This window comes from Canis lupus, chromosome 28 (assembly GCF_011100685.1).
Source record: "Canis lupus familiaris isolate Mischka breed German Shepherd chromosome 28, alternate assembly UU_Cfam_GSD_1.0, whole genome shotgun sequence".
In the NCBI taxonomy this organism is placed as follows: domain Eukaryota; kingdom Metazoa; phylum Chordata; class Mammalia; order Carnivora; family Canidae; genus Canis; species Canis lupus.
Window position 1 is genome coordinate 16,004,949 of NC_049249.1, and position 20,470 is coordinate 16,025,418.

The window sequence follows — 20,470 nt, forward strand, 5'->3', positions numbered from 1 at the left end:
AAGCTAGTTCTTTTTTGGCTTGGTCTTATGGGGATTAAATGTTTTCTTTGGCAGGGCTTTAAATGCTGTGAGAGCTGGGGAGCTTTTCCTTGGGAAGTGACTGGGTGGAATGCTGGGAAGCAGGACAGGGAGAGCATCGAGGGTTTTAGAGGTGGCGGAGGTGATCAGGCAAGAGTAGGCAGGTGAGGGTGGGATTTGGTCATTAGCACTACGTTATCTGGGGGAGATAGTCTGCCCTACTGAGTGCAGGATCTTCTGACTTGTGAAATTTAAAGCGATCTTCCCTCTGAGAAAAGCCAGGCTTCACCTGTTCCCCAGATCAAATCAGATAACTGAATTGAATTGTCAAGACATCATCAGCCATAGGGTCATCCGACATGTGGGACACCTGGCTTTCCCTGCACCCCTGCCCTCCCATCCATCTTAATCTTGCCCAGGGTCTCTCGGTCCCCCCTCCCTCCTGCAGAGGATGGGATCTGGGCCTGTCTCCATGACCCCTTGCCTGCTATGGCATGGCTTGTCCAATCATGCAGACACCAGGCTAGTCCTTTATACTAAGAAAAACTTTATCAAAAATTTAAGTATATAAAATAATGCCAGAGCATACATTGGAGGGCATCTTCCTGGCTGAGCGCTGTTGAGCCAGGTAACCATATGCAATCAGTCACACATCCATTAATAGCACGATATCCTGTACAAGGAGTCTGCTGGTGAATTTCACGGTTACCTGGCTCTGCTGGTCAGGGCTTCCCAGCCTTGGAGTCCTACCAGTAAAAGGTCATCCATGTCCTAGTTAATTAAGGACGAATTTTGCAAAGGGGTCTTTTCTCCAAAGCTGTTGACCCCAGTGGTTGGTGGCAGCAGGAGAGGGGGTTTCTTCAGGTCTGAGAACCTTCCTGTGGAAGCGGACCCCATTGTCTACTAGCTCTCTCCACACCCCAGGTTGCTTTGTGCTCCTTGCTCCTGGCCTGTTTCCCAAAAAAGTTTTAAAAATCATCCCCGTCTGATGCTGCTGTGAGCACGCAGTGGAGTTCAGTTTGAAACCCAAGTACTGTCACTTGCAAAGAGTGTGATGAAGGACCCTCAGGAGGTGAGGGGGGCCATCTCCATGGTTTCTGGTGCTGTCCCATTGCCTGCCAGACCTTGGGCCCACTTGTGCAGGCGGCTGTACAGTGGGAGGCCCTGGTTCTCACGGTACAAGTAGACGCCAGTGATGGCGTTCCACTGTGGCCGAGGCTGTGTGCCTTCCACTGGGAACCTGGCAACAAGCTCCTCGTCATCCTTGTTGAGTGCCACGAAGCCAAAGAAGCGGCGCACATTGTTGGCAGCCAGCACCCGTGAGTGTACCTCGGCGGTGCGCTGGAAGAGCTGGTCCTCATTGGTGCGGTACTGTGCCCAGTAGGCCTCCTGGCGGTAGCTGAGTGGTGAGCAGTAATGCTTGAGGCACTTGGTCAGGAACACCAGGATGGCCACCACGCCGATGAGTAGCCACCCGAAGAGCTGGCCAGAGAAGGTGCAGGGTTGAGGAAGGGCAGGGAGCTGCCTGGACCCTCACCCACCCCAGGAAGAAGGCTGGTCACAGGGCTTGGGCTGGGCTGAACCTGGCCCACACCCCACTCCTAGAGCAGATCGTACTTCTGTAAGGGAAGCTGGCCCTTCAGGCTGTGATTCCACTTTATCCTCATTGCCTTGAAATCGCATTCCCTGTTTTGTTTTTTATTTATTTCTTGAAAGATTTTATTCATTCATGAGAGACACAGAGAGAGGGCTTGGTCTTAAGGGGATTAAATGTTTAAGAAACAGGCTCCACGCAGGGAGCCCGATGTGGGACTCGATCCCAGGCCTCCAGGATCACACCCTGGATGGAAGGCTGCACTAAACCGCTGAGTCATCTGGGCTGTCTTGTTTTCGTTTTTTAGAAAGTCTTTTGCTCCTTCATATCTCCCTCATGCTCTGCTGCTCTAGTGAACACTTGCAGCTGTGTTTTCTGCCCAGGCCTCTGCCCTTGCCCTCTATCCCCCTGACTGACCTCTGCTCCTTCAGAAGTGAGCCACAGCTGTGGCTAGGATTGGGGCAGTAGCGGCTGCTTCCAAACTAAACATCCCTTCTGGCTTGGAGCTCCCTGATGTCAGCAAAACCTGGGGCTGAGTCGGTGCTGGGCTGGGGTCCTTCTGGGGATGGGAAAGTGTCAACTCCTAGCTGACAGCAGATGTTTCATAAGCTCATGGGGATTCATGCTCAATCTTGGAGAAAAAGGGGCTTAATCTATGATTGGGATCAAGGCTGAGCCAGAAGAACATTCTTTTAATGTTTAAAACTTGCCGCACCAAGTCCTAACCCACAGGTTACCTGGCTCAGATACCTCAGACCAGCGCTAGCTTCAACACTGGACCATCCCGGTACCTCCCCAGCAGCCATCACCTAGGGAAGAGAGAAGAGGAGCTTCCCTCTGCACAGCCTTACCTGGGACTCATACTTGAGCCTGCGGGTGACCTCTTCCCGGAAGCCTGACAGGTTGGCGGGGCCCTCCCCGCAGGGGAACCTGGCCAAGATTTCCGTGGCATGGGCTGGTGGGAAGCCCTTCTCCCCAGCTGTGAGTGAGGAGGGATCCACAAACTCGCTGAGAGCGCAGACATAGGCCTCACCTCGCAGCAGGGAAATGACGGACCAGGTGACAGGGGCCACCGCTGCACGGCCCAGGATGGAGCTTAGGAGGAGGAAGTTGGGGGCAGCTGAGCAGTTCTTGGCCCTCCGGTACTGGCACTCAGCGACCAGGTTCCATGTGTGGTTGTTGAGGATGACCCCAATGAGGAAGAGGGCCAGGGCAGGCACGCCAATGGCCGTCAGCCCGTACAGGTAGTTGCGGGCAGGTGAGCAAGGGCAATGGAAAGCCACCACAGAGAAGAGCTCCTGGCTGCCCACCGTGCCCAGTGCCACCAGCCCATTGAAAATCATCACATCCTTGCTCTTGAAGAAGAGCGACAGGAAGCGGAAGTTCTCTGCAATCAGGGCTGCCATGGTGACAAGTCAGCTCAGGGACCAGCTGCGAGGATGGGGGCGGGAGGAGACAGGGATGGGTGATTCCCAATGGGACTAGGAAGGAGTGCAGGTGGGTGGGCATCTGAAGGCAGGGCACAGTCTTGCCATTTTATCCCCTCTGGTGGCCTGTCTGGTGCTTCCTGTGGAGTGGTAGATGACTGATAAACGTTTGCCTCTGAAAACTGAAAGAAATTGAGAGCATCTGGTATGGCCATGCTGGTGAGAAAGGGGGAAATCTGGGGAGCCCTGGGGCCTAGGGGATGTGGTAGCCACTGCTCACTGAGTTCCCACTGGGTGTCAGATGCTTTCCATCCCTCATTGCCTGTTGTCATGATCCCACATTGACCTGTCGTATCCCTGTTGTGCATAGAGAAAGCAGAGGCTTTCTGAGGCTGAGGGGCTTGCCAGGGCCACATGTGTGTCTGCCTTGGGCACTTGGGTTCTTGTTACTCCCACAAGCTTCCCTTGAATTAGGGATGAAGAATGGCCTTGTGGCACTGGAGGATGTGGGGCTTCAGGTGGTACTAATACGCTGAGGGACCTAGGACTATTTGGAAGGTGTGATGGGCATCACAGCTGGAATGGGTTTCCTGGGAGGTAAGGGACTTGGGTTTGATTCAGCTCTGTGGGGTGGGGTGGAGAAAGGCCCCTGGTCGGTGCTGAGCAAGGCACAGTGTCCCTGGAGTTCATGAGAACTTTTCATTTGGGAGACCTCAGAGTCCAGACTGGTTTAGGAGATCTTGGCTCTCAACATACTTCATGGCTTTTCTCTGTTTCTCAGTGTCCTGCTCTGTGAAAGGAGGACAAATCATTCCAGCCCTTGGTCTCCCCATAGGGATGCTGTAGGGAATAAATGATGCCTGACAATTGTCCTATGTGTGAGACCCTCCATCTCACCCTGTCAAGGCTTTAAGGTGGCTCCCAGAGGTGAGGCAGTGGAGACGACTCTCCTTCCTGCCAAGATCAGGAAACTAAGGCCTGAAGAAGTGAAAGTGCCTCTCTCGAGGCCATCACAGTATAGAGGTATCTGGGCAGGACTTTTGAGCCTGCCCTATAAGGAGGCTTGGGAAGCAGATAAGGGTGGGTCCTCTGTTTTCTTGGTCTCCTGACTGTGCTCTGTGCTCATCCATGAGAGCCCTGGCGAACTTTCTCTTCCCCACCCAATCACCCTTTCCCTACCCAGCAGCCTCCCAGGGAGCTTCCCAGCCTGCCAGTGACAGGGATGGAAACTAAAGCTCTACCATCCCCACCAGCTCATCCCCAGCCTGCTCGGCCATGGTCTGGGATGTGGACAGCCTGCCAGGAAGTGGCCACGCCTGGGGCTCTTTCTAGACCCCACCCACACAAGCAGAGAGATGGGTATAGCCAGGGTGTGGCCCGTGTCCTCCTGCTCTGGGGGCTGAAAAACAAAAGTCCACAGCCAGAAGCCAGGGAGTGGAGGGAAAGGATGGACAGCAAACAGGTGGGGCCCCCTGCCATATTTCCTTCTGTGCCTCTTCTCTACACTAACACCCCACCCGGTCTCTGCCAATGCTGCCAGATGGGGCGGGCAGAGCTCCGTGACCACGTGGGGAGCCAGGAGGAGGAGGGAGCAGACTCTTCCTCCCACTCACAGCCCAGGGGCTCCATCCCTCTCCCTGGGAAAGAGTTTGTAATGTTGCCAGAGATGAATGGGTTAAAGCAGGCTCCTCTCCCTCTGCCTCTTCCCCTTTTGGCTTCAAGGCTCCTCATGACTTTCATGAGGCCCTGGGTTCATAAGCTGCCCAAAGCGTGGTACAAGATATCTGAACACAGCGGGTGGTGAGCAGAGGCGGGCCAGGCCATCTGAGACTACTGGCCCTGTCCCTCAGGTCAGGGAGGGGGGTCACATCTGGGCCTGGGTAGGATCTCTAAGCACAGCAGTCAGGGCAAGAAGACAGGACAGGCTGGGAGAGGGGGGCACCACTGGCCTTGCCTAGAATGAGGAGCCTCAGTGGGGACTTTCTCTCCAGGACAATCCCTCTGGGCAGCCTTGAGCAGTCCTGCCACACTCCCCTCGCCTGGCAAGCCTCAGGGAGGGGCCCTTCCTTACCTGATGCCAGCTGCAGCGCCACCCAGTGGCTCCAGCCTCCGCGGGGCGTGGGCCTACAAGGCAGGCCCCCCTGAAGTGCTGCGGGCCAGCCGTGCCCTCCGTTGGCTCCCTTGTGCTTTCTTCTGCACCAGAGCAGGGGGCTTGAGATGAGCAGGGCCTGGGGCTGGTGGTGTTTTCAAAGAAGTTTTAAACTCCAGGAAAGAGGATGAAACAGCAGGATGGAACTCTGTGCAGCAACCAGTGGAAAAACAGCCTCCCTCCGGCGCCAGGCAGAGGAGGGCGGGCGGGGAGGGCGGTGCAAGAGGAGAGGAAGTTCAGCGGCGCAGCCTGTGCGCGCCTGGCCTTGCCTCCTTGCCTGCCGTCCTGAGCCAGCTGCCCTGGCAGGCGGCGGGCGGGTAGGCGCCCTGACAGTGCTGCACACCAGTGGGACCAGTTCAGGGGCCAGGTGGGGGACCTTCCCGGACATCCTGCCTGGGCCTGCCCTCCCTGCCCATTTCAGGAGCACTCCTCATGCCTGACTCCCACTGGACAGAAGCTGCCACAGAGACCCCGGCAGGGTTAGAGGGCAGGGTCATGCCATCAGGATACACAGGCCAGGGCCTCCCCACTTATTCTGGTTCTTCTCCCTGAGAGCCATCCTGCCCCCTCCAGTCCTCCCCACCACTGGCTCTTCTGTCCATACTTGAGCTAACCTCAGGCACTGCTTCAAATCTCAGGAGGGCTGGCAAGTGATTCTCTGAGGCCCTGTGGGCAGAGCTCTGGGAGGTGGGTGGAAATTACAAGAAGGCAGCTTGCTGAAAGAACCCTTCTGTTATCATCAGAGCTGCCCAGTCTGTCCTGGAAAGTGATCATGAGCTCCCCATTCATGGGAGTGTGCAAGCTGAGGCTGGAAAGTCATGGATCAAGAATGCTAAGGGGGAGAGCCCTGCCTGAGGATGGGCTAGATGACCCCTATGATTAAGGGAGAGACACCCACCTGCCCCAGCCTCCTGTCAGCTCTGCAATACTTGTGGTTCTAGACAGTGGACTGCTGAGTGCCATGCTGGCCTCTGGGAGCTGTGATTGTCCATGGGTAGGAATGAAGGGAAAGGACCAGTGTTCATTATTCAGATTCTACTATGTGCCAAACACTTCCAGATTCTTCCTCAAAAGTTACCCTCCTTTATTCTCCTTGAGATCTATTTTACAGACAGACACACTGAGGTTTGGAGGGGTTTGGTGAGGTCTTACAGCTCTTGTTTATGAACCCCAATCTGCCTTACCCAAAGCTTTGCTCTTTTCTTGACATTTGTACCTCTCAATATTCTGAGCTGGCTTTTCCCCCTGGAAGCTCCTCCCCACCTATCAACACAGACCTGGTCTCTACTCCTCTGAGCCCTCTCCACATTCAGGACCTAGATGAAGTTGCACCCCCCAGAGGAGCCTAGAGGGCTCCTTCAGCCCCGCAGGCCTACAGGGCTTATCCTCCTTCCAAATAAGCGAAACTGGATCTCAGAAGTGGTAAGGGAGGGAAGAATAGATGCAAAGAAGGGAAATCAGTAAAGCAGTGTTGCAGGGATCAAGATCAGAATGAGTTCTTAGAGGACGCCTAGGTAGCTCAGTGGTTGAGCATCTGCCTTTGGCTCAGGTTGTGATCCTGGGGTCCTGGGATCGAGTCCCACATCAGGCTTCCCACAGGGAGCCTACTTCTCCCTCTGCCTATGTCTCTGCCTCTCTCTCTATGTCTATCATAAATAAATAAATAAATATTCATGAGAGACAGAGAGAGAGGCAGAGACACAGGTGGAGGGAGAAGCAGGCTCCATGCCGGGAGCCCGACATGGGGCTCCATCCTGGGTCTCCAGGATCACGCCCTGAGCCACAGGCAGGCACCAAACCACTGAGCCACCCAGGGATCCCCAAGAATGAGTTCTTAGATGAGTAGGATTTATATCTTCTTGGCCCTCAATTCCCTCCTTGACATGGTGGCTCCAGTTCTTTATGTCACCTTCCCCTTATGTCCAGGGAAGGAGGATAAGCATTCAGGGTAAAGAATCTACAAACACATTAGCCACCACATACCCAATGCCTGCTCTGTGGCACAAGCTTTCCATGCTTCACCTGTTTCATGATTACAACAACCCCATCAGGTAGGTACTCTCATCCCCATGGTACAGATAAGGAAACTGAGGCACAGAAAAGGAAGCAATTGGTCTGAGGGACACTGTAAGTGGTAGAGCCAACGTGTGACCCAGTTCTCTCTCTCTCTCTCTCTCTCTCTCTCTCTCTCTCAAGTCTGAGCTGTTTCTACTCTAGGCAGATCCCCCCCCCCCAACCCTCCCATCCTCATCCCTACCTCAGGGCAAAGCCTCTTAGCTCTCTGGAGCCCCCTCCCCAAGGTTTTTGAGAAAATGGGGAATATATCAGCTTCTTTTCTAAATGTCCAAGTTCTGGGCTGGTCTGATTTCCCCCTGAGATTTGGATGTGAAGGTGTTCAGGTGGTCTCCAAGGATCCCTCCAAGGGATGTTGGTATGGTCAGATTCAGGGGCTGAATCTTAACCCCCAAAGGTGATGGTATTAAGGGGTGGGCCCTTTAGGAGGTGCTTAATTCATGAGAGCAGAGCCTCATGAACGGAATTAGTGCCTTGAAAAGACGCTTGCCCCTTCTACTTTGTGAGGACACAGCCAGAGGGCATTGACTTTGAACGAGGAAGAAGGCCTCCATCAGAACGTGACCATGCCAGAGCCATGTTGTTGGACTTCCAGCTTCCAGAACTATGAGAAGTAAACTGTTGCATATAAGCTACTCAGTCTCTGAGGTGTAGGTGTTTGGTTGTAGCCTCTCAAATGGGTAAGACAGGAAGACTTAGTGCTCAGTATTAAATAAACGTGCAATCCACTTGACGATTATAGGGTGGCCTCCATGGTGAGCACACACTCTGGTTTCTCCTGAGTAGACCTAACTTCTGGCATCTTGTCTCATCCCCTGTCGCAGCAGGTGTGTTACATCAGGTGAAGCTGTGTGCCATGTCCTTACAACCCACTCTCAGCCTCATTCAGGAGCCTAACCAAAAGCAGAGGATTCCTGCTTTGTGAGGCAGCTGGACGCCCTCCCACTCCCTGAGCCTTGAGGATGAGGGACAGAGGTTGTAAAAATTCACAGCCAGAGTGGCTGTAGGACCTGAGAGGAGACAGTGAGGCAGGGCTGAAGTAGCTGGAGAGGGGCTGGGCAGGTGGGGGCTTGTCCCTCCCCAGCCAGTTCTGAACCCTTCTGACTAATACTGCTGGGTCACAGCTGGAGGATTGCTGTCCCCTTCCAGCTCCAAGTTTCCTGCTTCTACGGGCAGGTGAATGCCTGGGCGCGTAGGTCTGCTCTAGGGGCTTACCACCCACACCTGCAGGCTTCATTTTCCATCTGGTTTGGGGGTCTGAGAGGCTGTGGGCTCATACCCCATTCCCGTTTCTTCACTTGGCCACGGTTCACACTCCGCTGAAGTAGGTGGCCACCTCCTTGCGTGGAGGCCGGGGCCTGCCTCCTGCCCAGCCGTTGCCCATCAGTGGCTCCTCCTGGCCCAGCTGCAAGGGCGGCTTGCATTTGTGCCAGCTCGTGAGCAGCCTATTCATGGTGCCTTGATCCGTGATGCCGCGCAGCTTCTCCCTCTCCTCCTCAGCCCCGTCAGTGGTCGCCGGGGCAGCTGAGCCAGCAGGGGCTGTGGCCAGTGCCCCGTGGGCATGACCCAACTCCAGGTCATGGTTCACCGCCTCAAAGAACTGCTGGATGCAGACCTTGGCGAAGGCCTTGGCGTGCTCTGTGCACGTCTCATCAAAGAGCTTGCGCTCGATGTCAATATAGTGGGACCAGTACTTGCTTTTGAGGAAGGCAGCCTGTGTGAAGCAGGGTCGCACGGAGCGCACGACGAAGGCCAGCAGCGTGGTCAGCAGCACAAAGGACCAGCCCAGTGCCTGCAGGGGAGACAGCGGGGAGTTGACTGGCACTGCCCTCTGGCCCCCCAAGCCTGTCTAAAATCCCCAAGCACTCTGGATCAGGACTTTTAGGGAAAAGAGTACTGAGGAGTAAATGAATTCACCTCTTGGACTCGATTTTCCTTTTCTGTCAAATGGGCATAGATACACCATCTCATGGAAATGGGATCCTGCGAGTAAAATGCCCCGTGTGTAGGCCTGGCACTCAATACACAGGAGTTAACTGGGCAGACCTTGGAACTAGGCAACCTGGTTTTGGACCCTGTCTCCAGTCCTTATTAGTTGACCAGGAGCAAAGTATCTAACTTCTCTGTTAGATACCTTGGTCTCCCCACCTATAAAATGGGGCTGCTAATGGTACATTCTCACAGGGTTTTTGTGAGGACTAAATGTGATCATGAACAGTGCAGTGCCTGGTCCATAGTTAGTGTTCAGTAACCATTAGCCACTATTATCATGTCAATGGGCCCTTGCTACCCATATGCCTTTTCCTTGACCTCCCAGGGCCATAGTGACCCTTCCTCTTCTGAGCTTTGTATGTCTTCTCTGGCTCCTGGTATTGTCTGCCTTTTGGTAGCCAGCACTAAATGAGCCTCCTCTGTGTGGGCTCTGAGCTGGACCCTCAAGAAACAAACAAGACACTTGCTCGAACTCTGCTGAAGAGCACTAGACATTTGGGTGCTAGATCCAATCTGCCAATAATTCACCGTCAGGCATGGGGCAGGAGGCTCTCCTCACCTGGGCTCCCGGATCAGCCCCCAGCTACACAGAGAAGCCTTTGGTCAGATGTGAGGGGCGGGTAAATGTCTATAATTGGGGTCAGGGGGTTGTGGCTGAGCAAATACGGGCTGGGAAGCTGCTCTGCATGAGCTTGGTCTGGGGGAAAACCCATGTGCTGGTCATAGACGAAATGTGGACCCCATGAAGCTGGGTCTCCTCAGATTTCACGTACAGCTAGGAATCTGATCTTTATGTGAAAATGTCTGGTTTTCCAAAATTCCAAGACTGAATTCTGAATTCACTCAGCAGGCCAGGCAAAACATGTCTATAGGCCAGGCAGTCTGTCCTCTAGGGGACCTCTTAGTTCATGATGCAGTGGTTTAAAGGTCAGGTAGAGGAACAGCTGTCCCAGGCCCTGAGGCCTGGTACAATAGCACAAGTGCCCACAGGGAGGAAGTGGTTTGGAGGGAAGCAGAGCTTGTACACTCAGAGCGTGACATTCACATGGGGCATTGGGTGGAGACGTGGGCCCCACAGGAGGGCTGGAGCCAGGGAGCCAGGGGTCTGGACTTGCCAGAGCAGAGTGTTCCTTTAGCCCTGGCTCCCTGCCCCTTCCCTGACAGCCCCTGGTCCATCTGCTGTAAGGACATGCTGCTGCTTTCTTCTTGTGCTGCAGTGATTGCAGGGGAGGCCTGGAGGCTTAGACAGGGGAGGGTCCAGAGGGTCCAGAAGACAAAGGAGTGGGGCTGGGGGGACCAAGCTCTATATTTCCAGTCAGTGGGCCCTCCAACCCTACCTTTAGGGCACATCCCAACAGTGCATCCCCTTCACCCAAGCCCTCCCTTCCAGAGCACCAGGACCCTTGGATCCCACTCCCTGAGTAGGGAGGCACCTGCTGGGGACATTTGGCAGGGAAATGTACCCAAATGGCCCAGCCACCCATCTGCCTCACCACTGCCTCAGCCTGGAAGAAGAAAAGGATGCAAATACACCAGGCTTGGGCAGACCGGGTGGCTCAGCGGTTTAGCGCTGCCTTCAGCCCAGGGCCTGATCCTGGTAACCTGGGATCAAGTCCCACGTCAGGCTCCCTGCATGGAGCCTGCTTCTCCCTCTGCCTGTGTCTCTGCTTTTCTCTCTCTCTCTCTCTCTCTCTGTGTCTCTCATGAATAAATAAATAAGATCTTTAAAAAATATATATGCCAGGCTTCCCCATTGGAGCTCAGGATGGAGAATGTGGGGTTGGCTGAGCTGTTGGGTCCACTCTAGGGACAGAGGCCTCGGGACTGAGGTAGCCATCGTACTTTTTCCAGACAGCACTGATGCAGAGAAGACACACAGCTCTGCCTTCAGAAGCCCTGGCCTCAGTTGGGAAGATATGCTCCTGCCCCAAAGAGCTCCTCTCTGAGAGGAGACCTAGCCCAGCCTGGGAAGCTCCAATCTATCGGGAAAACGTGACTGTGCCCTGAGGAAGCCTCATTTCAAGAGGAGGGGGATTGGACCTTGCCAGAGGGACCCCGGGCTGCGAGGGGAGACCCAGGCCGAGGCTGTGCTGCCCCCTCACCTGGGAGATGCAGCGCAGGTAGCGCACGGCCACCTCGCGGGCCAGCAGCCAGTCGCCGTCATAGATGTCAGGGCAGGGCACCCGGGCCAGCAGGCGGGCGAGCTCGGGTGGAGGCAGGCCAGGGGCCAGGCTGCCGTTGCCCAGCACGGTCACTGGTACGGCGGTGCAGAAGGCACAGAGGAAGCACTTGCCATCCAGCAGCGTGACGGCCACCCAGACGACGGGTGCGATGAGGGCGCGCTGGGCCATGGAGCAGAACATGTAGCGCAGCACGGCGGGGTCCTTGGCCCTGCGGCCCGGCGGCCGCTTCCACTCCTCCGCCAGCACGGACACGTTGTTGTTCATGACCAGGCCGAGCAGGAAGAGCACGAGCGGCGGCGCCAGCAGGATGCCCGCGCTGTAGGCCGCGTTGTAGCCGGGCAGGCAGGGGCAGTTGAAATCGAAGGCGGAGTACACCTGGGCGCTGGCCAGGGCCATGATGCCGCAGACGCCGTTCATGAAGGACTCCTGGTTGGACTGCAGGAACTGGAAGATCATCCGGAACTTGTCCATGGTGCCCCCTTCGGCGCCCGGCGGCCTCGTCCCTCGTCACCACGGCTTCAGGGGGGCCCCCGGGGCCCGCTCCGCCCGCCGGGTGCCCACCTCATGGCTGAGGCGGCCAGAGCTCGGGGCGGTGGCTCGGGCCACTGTCCACCGTCTCTTCGGGAAACCGTCCAGGCGGGGGCTGGCGGCGAGGGCGCGAGTCAGCCAATCCCGCGGGCGCGGCCAGGGTCCTGCCCCTCCCGTCACTGGGGAACCACGAGGGCCACACCCGCTGGAGCCCGGCTCGGCTCTCGGCTCTCGGGGTGTGGGAGGAGGGAAGGGAACGAGGCTCAGACGCAGGCCGGGGAGACCCTGTCTCCCGCAGAGCTGGAGTTTGCGAGAATCCAGGGCTGTGGCAGGGCCTGAGCTTCTGGACCTTCTGCTTCCTTCTTCTTCCCTTCCCATTGGGTCTTTCCTCCATGCTGTATCAGGGTTCATGAGGGCTCCTCCATCGGTTCAAACAGTGATGTAGAAGGTGGTGACGACAGTGATGGTGGTGGCGGTGGTGATGGTGATGGGGTAGCGTTGGTGATGGTGGTTGTAGTGATGTAGTGGTGAGGATGGCAATGCTGTTGGGGGTGGTGATGCTGGTCACAGCGGGGACAATGGTGGTGGTGGTGGTGGTAGAGGAGATAGTGCTAATGCGGGCTGGCATAGTACAAAAATCCCTGAATTTGGAGCCAGAGGATTGCAATCTGCAAGATTGCCAGGTCCCCTCCTGGCTGGGCAGGGAGCTATGCCTGTGAGCATAATGCAGGTGCTTTTCTGTCCTGTTGCTTTTAATATTTAAATCTGTCCTGATTGCTTGTGTCTCTGTGGGTGTGTCTGTGTGTTCATGGACTATGGATGACACATCCTTTCCTGACTGCATCTTCTACTTCTACTCCCCCAGATCAGAAATTAAGGGGGTGGTGCTGTGGGGTTCATGCCTGGATCTGTGGCCTGCAGAGTATCTGGGGAACCAGGCCAGGGCCCCTTCACCACCATATCCAAGTGAGGTGGAGCTTAAAGGACTCCCTTTGATGTTGCCAGCTCTCCCAGAAAAACAGGTCAGATCCAGCTCCAACCAAATGGAGCTGAAGCAGAGCAAGAGCCTGGATGGGGAGGCCAGGTGGGGCCTTCAGATCTGTGTGTCCCTGTGTGTGCCCATGTGTGAGCTCCCTGTGGCTTTGGGCCTCTGTGTATCTGCATGTGTGCAAATGACCATAGGAGACGTCTTTGTGTGTCTCTGTATGACCCACAAGAATACCACTGTCTGGGGCTTCCCTTGTGTCAGGCCTGATGCCAGCACTGCACATGCATCACCCTGTGTAGCGCTCATACAATCCTATGGGATAGGTGTTACTGTCCCCATTCTACAGACCTGGGAACTGAGGCTCAAGTTAAGTTACTAGCTAAAGGTCCCATGGCTTGTAGGTGGAGGAGTGGGATATGAATTCAGACTAGGAGGCACCTGGGTGGCTCAGTGGTTGAGCATCTGCCTTTGGCTCAGGTCGTGAACCCAGGGTCTTGGGATCGAGTCCTGTATCGGGCTCCCTGCAGGGCACCTGCTTCTCCCTCTGCCTATGTCTCTGCTCTCTCTATGTCTCTCATGAATAAATAAATAAAATCTTAAAAAAAAATGAATTCAGACTAGATGGGAGTTAGGGAAGGAGGGGGCAGGGAAGTTTTATTAGGCTTTTCTTCTCTGGCTGAATCAGGTTCAACTGTTCTAGTTTGGATGGAAATGCTAGTGGATCACAAGTAGAATTTGATGGGGAAGGATGTTGCCCTCCTCAGTCCTCAGACTGGAGCACCTTGGCTGGTGGCCCCTGGGGGGCCCTTTTTGGGGGCTCTCCAGGGGTGCACCCACAGGTGGAGAGCAGGATGAGGGAGATCCAGCCAAAGAGGTGTCTGCCCCCAGACATCTACTGCAACATCAATGTGTGCGGAGGACAAGGTTCTGAGGGGCTGGCACCCCATCCAGCTCCAGGTGGGGTGGTGCAGGAGCTCAGGAGTATGGCTCCAGGTGCTGCCTGGAATCTCTGTTTTCTATACTGGACATGGCTCCTTGTTAGTAGCTCATGTGCCCTTTTAGTGGCATCCAAGTTGGCTATCAGTTCTAACCTCTTTTTTACTATATGCCATGTGGCACACATTCTCTGCGAATTCTAACTTCAACATTTAAAAAAAATACTTGATATAGGGGTACCTGGGTTGGCTCAGTCAGCTAAGCACCTGCCTTCAGCTTGCGTCATGATCCCGGGGTCATGGGATCAAGCCACACATAAGGCTCTCTGCTTGGTGGAGAGCCTGCTTCTCCCTCTCCCCCTGCTTGTGTATGTGCATTCTCTCTCTCTCTCTCTCTCTCTCTCTCTAACAAATATATAAAATCTTAAAAAAAAACTTGATATGAAACGGTTTGTTTCGTGGGGTTCCTGGGTGGCTCATACAGTTAAGCATCTGCCTTCTGCTCAGGTCATGATCCCAAGGTCCTGGGATCCGCACACCCCTGACCCCCGCAACCCCCTACCCTGCATCTGGCTCCCTGCTCAGCGGGAAGTTTGCTTTTCCCTCTCCCTCTGCCCCCCACAGTGTATGTTCTCTCTCTCATAAATAAATTAAAAAAAAAAAAAAACCACCAAATATCCCTCCAAAACCCAGTTTAACTGGATTCTAAGCCTATTATTATCACAAGAATTTTGTTTACAGTTCTTCCAAGTAAATGTGTGTTAGATTCTTTACATACCATTCAAACTCTTGTAAATTTTTGAAAAGATCGTCATTAAAAAGCCTTCGTGGGGGTGGGATAAATGGGAGGAGGTCAAAACAAACTTCCAGTTATAAAATAAATAAGTCATGAGGATGTAATATATGGCTTGGTGTCAATAGTTAATAATTCTATATCACATATTTGAAAGTTGGATCTTAGATGTTCTTCTCAGGAAAAAAAATTGTAACTGTGTGTGGTGATGAATGTTAACTAGACTTATTGTGGTGATCATTTTGCAATATATACAAATATCTAATCATTATGTTGTGTGCACCTGACACCAACATGTTATATGTCAATTATATCACAATTAGAGAAAAGAGCCTTGAATAGGAAATGCCTGTGATTATTTCAAGCAAAAAAAAAAAAAAAAAAAAAAAAGAATCTGATGTTAAAAAGTTGTGCTCACTGAAGCCAGCTCATATTTCTCATTCAGAGAGATCTGGGAGACTTCATTAGGATGTTTTATACCAATTCAGTATTTAATAACTTTCCTAGTACTTTGTACCACATTTTTCTTACCACAATTATATAAGGAAGATGTAATTTTTTTTTCCACCAGGCCCTGTATAGATGTCTCCAAAGCCCTTAAATTTGCCTCAGTGTCTTGTACCAGTGTTATCAGTGTGTTGATCCACTGGGATGGGAAGATTAGGAACCTCTCCCTACTGGGGAGAAGGTGGAAGTGGCCTGTTGAGTCATAGCTAAGGCCAGAACTGTGTCAGCGACCACAGAAGGGACACAGGCTGCTCATCTGTGGAACAGGGAGAATTAAAGAGCTTACCTCTCAGGCTGTGGTGAGCCTCAGGGGGGCTGCTGCAGGGAGGAGTTGAGTGCAGCCCTGGGCCCCCAGCCAGTTCTCAAGTAGAGGACCCTTATAACCTTGGAATGGTAATAATGATCAATTCTGCACTTGAACATCAGTGGTGCATTTTGAAAATCTATATTCGTTTCCTATTACTATAGAAAATTACCACAAGTTCATTGGCTTAAAACAACACAAGTGTATTTTCTCATAGTTCTGGGGGAGGGAAGAGGCAGTCAGGAGTCTGAAAGAGGTCACAATGGGCTTAAAATCATTAAGGGGCTGGTAGGCTATGCTCCAGGGGGGAATCCATTTCCCAGCCTTCCCTGGCTTGGAGAAGATACACACATCTCCTGGCTCACAACCCCACGTCCCTTCGGCCTCTGCTTCTGTGTCACTTCTCTTCCCATGATCCTCCCACCACCCTCTTCTAAGGACCCTGACTGCATGGGTAGTTCTGGCTAATCCAGGATAGTCTCCCCATCAAGACTTTTAACACAATCACATCTGCAAAGTCCCTTTTGCAGGTAACACACTCCCAGGTTCCAGGGACCAGGAGGCAGACTTGGGGCCCACAATTCTTATCTGCTGCAGTATGGTCTTCAGTGGTGCAGCTAGCAGTGCTCTGTGTCTTTCTCGCCTCTGCCCTGTAGCTCCTAGAGTGTGACTGGGTATAAATGGAAAACAGGAATGTCACGTCCCTGCTCAAACTTTTGGATGCCTTGGGTGACAAACTCAGCCACGGCTACCACTGTGGGATGAGCACCAGTCCCTTCACCTCCTGCCCCCAGGAGTTGTCCTGACACCCATGCCAGTGCTGCCGAGTCCCCTCCGGGTTGGAGGAGTGAAGAGTGGCATGAAAAGTAGCATGCAAAGGGGGCCTCTGGAGAGTGGGTGCCGAACCTCTAGGAAAATCTCTGATTTGCGTAGGAGAGCACAAGTGTGTGTCGAAAGCTGATACTGATGCCTCTTTCGTTCACTGCTGTGTTCCTAATGCTCAGCCCAGTGTGGCTGGTTTAGTAGATGCTCAGTGAGGGAGGAATTCAGACACAGAGAGGAGATAGTCCTGTCACTCTGGCTCTGGGCTTGCCACCAGATTGGATTCTGTGAGCAGGGTGGGGAGGTTCTGAAGAGCAGGTCCTCCTTCATGTGAAGGGTGGCTGGGTGCAAGGAGGGGTGCTCAGGAGGGGCTGGTGCCCACTCAAAGCTCATTACCATGGTAACAACCAATGTCCCCTCCGCCCTGCTACCAGTTACCACCCAGACCACTTTCTGTTGCTCTCCTCTAGAGCTTCAGGGGCACTCTCCCCATCCTACAGCCCTCTCTGCCCTCCCCCCTGCAGAGCAGATCAAGCAGAGATAAGGACAGGTCATTTCATCTGGCCTCAAAGGGCCAGGCAGAGTCAGGCTGTCAGCAGAGAACTCCTTTACCTCCTATGGCACCCTGGAAGTGGAAGCGTGTTAGTGTGGACATGATTCCTCTATTCTCGTCATACTTTTCAGGTCCTGGTGCCTCTTTCTATGTTGGGGTGCTAAGGGTCCCTCCCACATCAGTATCCTAAAACAGGGCAAGCTCCAAACCTCCCACCTTTATAACCCTGGGGGTGTGTTGGGGGGCAGGGAGTTAGGCACTGCCCACGGATTTATATGAATCCTACAGAACCCCTGTCCCATCTGCCTCACCAGGACACCTTCCTGGGTGAGCAGTCCTCTGCCCTACAGAGTTACCAAAAACCAATGATAATCCTTTAGTTCTCCCACTCCTGGATCTCCCTGAAGCTCTGGATTTATTGTATAGCCTTCCCCCATTGTGAAATTTACTTGTCTCTGGCATTCTTCGGGACTTTTCCTCTGTGATTTTTCCTTTTTCTCTCATTTACTGCCCCCTCTTTCTCCTTCAAAGCTCTGAAGTTCTTGTTCCTTCCTCTTCTCACTCAAGCCTCTCTCTTGCTGGCCCTGCCCATTCCTGCAGCTTAAACATCCATGCCATGTCCTTCCTCCTGACCTTGCAGGCATGCAGTTGCCTCTCATGTCTAGTTGCCTGCTGGATCAAGCCACAGTCCTGACCTAAACTCCCAAGACTCCTTTTCCTTGCAGAACTGCACCTGTCCAGGCAGCTTCTAGTACATTTCTGCCTTGCCCAGCTGGCCACTGTGTCTCCCAGGAGACAGGCCCTCTGTGCAGGGCATGGTCGGGAGGGGTACCACCCAGAGTTGGCTGGGGCTGGGGTGATGAGCTTGGGCACTCATGATGGCTGCTTTCCAGGGAGATGAGGGTCTTTGAGAGCAGGTGGGAGCCTTCCAGCATGTCCCCCACTCCCTCGTTGGGTGGCATGCACTGCTCCAGGCATCTCACTCTCATGGGATGTGAGCAAATGGTGGATGGACAATGGCAAAGAGGTTTGAATTGGAAACCAATTTGGGGACTGAAGGGTAAGGACACATTTGAGAGCTGTCAGGGGCCGAGGAGCCAGAGAATGTGTCACGGGATGCAGGGCTCGGGAGCAATTTTTTTTTTTTTTAAGATTTTATTTATTTATTCATGAGAACACAGAGAGAGAGAGGCAGAGACACAGGCAGAGGGAGAAGCAGGCTCCATGCAGGGAGCCCGATGTGGGACTTGATCCCAGGTCTCCAGGATCAGGCCCTGGGCTGAAGGCGGCGCTAAACCGCTGAGCCACCCGGGCTGCCCATCGAGAGCAATTCTTGATGGGACTCATCAGAAGTGGGCTCCTTGGCCCCCTAGCCAAGCTCCTTTGCTTTCACCAGGCTGAACGGCACACCTCTGCATTTGGTTGTGTGCTCACTAGATCACATCATCTCTCCCTTCCAGACTGGAAATGCCATTAAGACAGAGCTCTTGGGCAGCCCGAGAGGCTCAGTGGTTTAGTGCCGCCTTCAGCCCAGGGTGTGATCCTGGAGACCCAGGATCGAGTCCCACATGGGGCTCCCTGCTTGGAGCCTGCTTCTCCCTCTGCCTGTATCTCTCTCTCTCTCTCTCACTCTCTCTCTCTCTCTGTCTCTCATGAATAAATTTAAAAAAAGAAAAAAGAGCTCTTGGGACGCCTGGGTGGCACAGAGGTTAAGTGTCTGCCTTTGGCTCAGGTCGTGATCACGGGGTCCTGGGATCGAGTTCTGTATCTGGCTCCCTGTGAGAAGTCTGCCTCTCCCTCTGCCTGTGTCTCTGTCGCTCTCTGTGTCTCTCATGAATAAATAAAATCTTAAAAAAAAAAAAAGAGAGATGTTATCTGTCCTATTCTCTGGCACTCTGGGCATTCCATCAATATTTGCTGAATGAATAAATGACACATATGCTGCCTCCTTTCCCAATTCTTTGCCTTTGTTCTTGCTGTTTCCTCCCTGTAGGTGCCCTGTGACCCCACCCCCAACTCTCTCTCCACTTGTCAAAACCCTCCCTCTCCTTCTAGACTCATTCAAAAGGAGCCTTCCCTGATCCCACAGCTTGGAGCCATTCTTCTCCATGCTAAATCTCTGTGGCACGTGGCTTGCCTCTATCATATCACTTATACATTTTTCTTTGGTATAATTCTTTGGTTATAATTGTTTCTGTATCCAGCTCTGTCCCTGTATGACAGTGAGCTCCGTGAGGGCAGGTTACATCATCCGTGTATTCTTTCTTTCCTATTTCCTGACACAATGCTTTCTGTGCACTCGGTGCTTTATAAGTGCACAGTACAAGAAGGTAGGGTATTGACTGCAGTCAGTGGCTTTTTACTGGGCCAAATGCTGCTTCCTTGCAGCTCAAAGTGGGGTCTCTGAGCCCCTTACCCTGAGCTGACTGGGCTATCTCTAAGATCCCTCTCCTTCCTTCCCATCCAATCCCTGCTAACACTTTGGTTAAATCATGCTCTGTTTCAGACATTTGCATGGTCTGACCACAGCACAGTAGGTGGAGGGAGGCTGAGCTGCAAAGATTATCTGGTCATACAAGTCTCTTGGCAAGAGCACAGGAGAGCAGAGATTGCCTGATATGGAGGGCAGGAGAGCAGAGATTGCCTGATATGGAGGGCGGCTGGGCTCCAGGGGGACATCCAGGGGCCCCTGAACTGCCTTCCAGGCCCTGAGGACCAGAAAAGCATGGGGGGAACTCAGCTTTGCATATCTGTGGTTACCATCTGTGCTGATGGAGGCCATAGCAGGATGTGTTTGTATGAGTGAGTGAATGAGTGAGTGTGTGTGTGTGTGTGTGTGTGAGAGAGAGAGAGAGAGAGAGAGAGAGAGAGATGAATGAGTCATCAGGGAGGGGCAGAGGTCCAGAGTTGCTCCAAGGCTAGATCTTCCCCACCTTTCCTGTTTGGGCTGCCAGAGACTGAGTGGTAGTTCTTCCAGCAAGACTTAACCCTGGTGTTTCAAGGGTTTTCCTTCCTAGCCAGGCCCAACACTCACACTTGGCGCAGAGGTCTTAAACATTGGAACGCCTGCATGGTGCAGTCGGTTAAGCATTGGGCTCTTGGTTCCAGCTCAGGTCATGATCTCAGAGTGGTGGGATCCAGCCCCACATTGGACTCTGTGCTCAGCGGGGAGTCTGCATGACACTCCCTCTCCCTCTGCCCTTCACCTGCTCTCTTGTTGTCTCTCTGAAATAAATAACTAAATAAGTCTTAAAAAACAAAACAAAACATTGGCACTTATCAAATCACCTGGGGTGCTTGGTCAGTGTAGGCATGTCTGGGCCCACCCCTGCCCTGATTTTCAGATCTGTTCCCTGCACCACACACCTGGAACTTGCTAGTTATTACTCAGAGAAACTCAGGGGAAGCTGCAGGAAACCCAACCAGAGCGCTGAAAACAAATACACAAACTATCTAGAGGGCTGAGACTTCTGTAGCAGCCAGGACGCCTGGGATCAAATTCCAGCTTCTCCATGGGTGACCTTGAGCAACTTAACCTCTTTTGGCCTTAGTTTTCTTCTTTAAAATGGGGCTAATAATCATCCTGCTTCATGAGGTTATCACG

At 53.3% G+C, this 20,470-nt stretch overlaps 2 protein-coding genes across 2 annotated transcripts; both read right to left on the minus strand.

The window, feature by feature from the left end:
- Window positions 1-542: 542 nt before the first annotated feature.
- Window positions 543-6,821, minus strand: CALHM2 (calcium homeostasis modulator family member 2). The gene is made up of 4 exons (XM_038578690.1): window positions 6,087-6,821; window positions 5,111-5,336; window positions 2,464-3,221; window positions 543-1,500 (listed from the first exon to the last, which is right to left on the minus strand). Exons 3-4 carry the CDS (start codon window positions 3,016-3,018, stop codon window positions 1,084-1,086), a joined length of 972 nt encoding a protein of 323 aa, XP_038434618.1. The 5' UTR covers window positions 3,019-3,221; window positions 5,111-5,336; window positions 6,087-6,821; the 3' UTR covers window positions 543-1,083.
- Window positions 6,822-7,818: 997 nt separating this feature from the next.
- Window positions 7,819-12,096, minus strand: CALHM1 (calcium homeostasis modulator 1). Its single transcript, XM_038578688.1, has 2 exons — window positions 11,356-12,096; window positions 7,819-9,053 (listed from the first exon to the last, which is right to left on the minus strand). The coding sequence occupies exons 1-2, from the start codon at window positions 11,905-11,907 to the stop codon at window positions 8,571-8,573; spliced, it is 1,035 nt and encodes a 344-aa protein (XP_038434616.1). The 5' UTR covers window positions 11,908-12,096; the 3' UTR covers window positions 7,819-8,570.
- Between the last annotated feature and the right edge of the window lie 8,374 nt (window positions 12,097-20,470).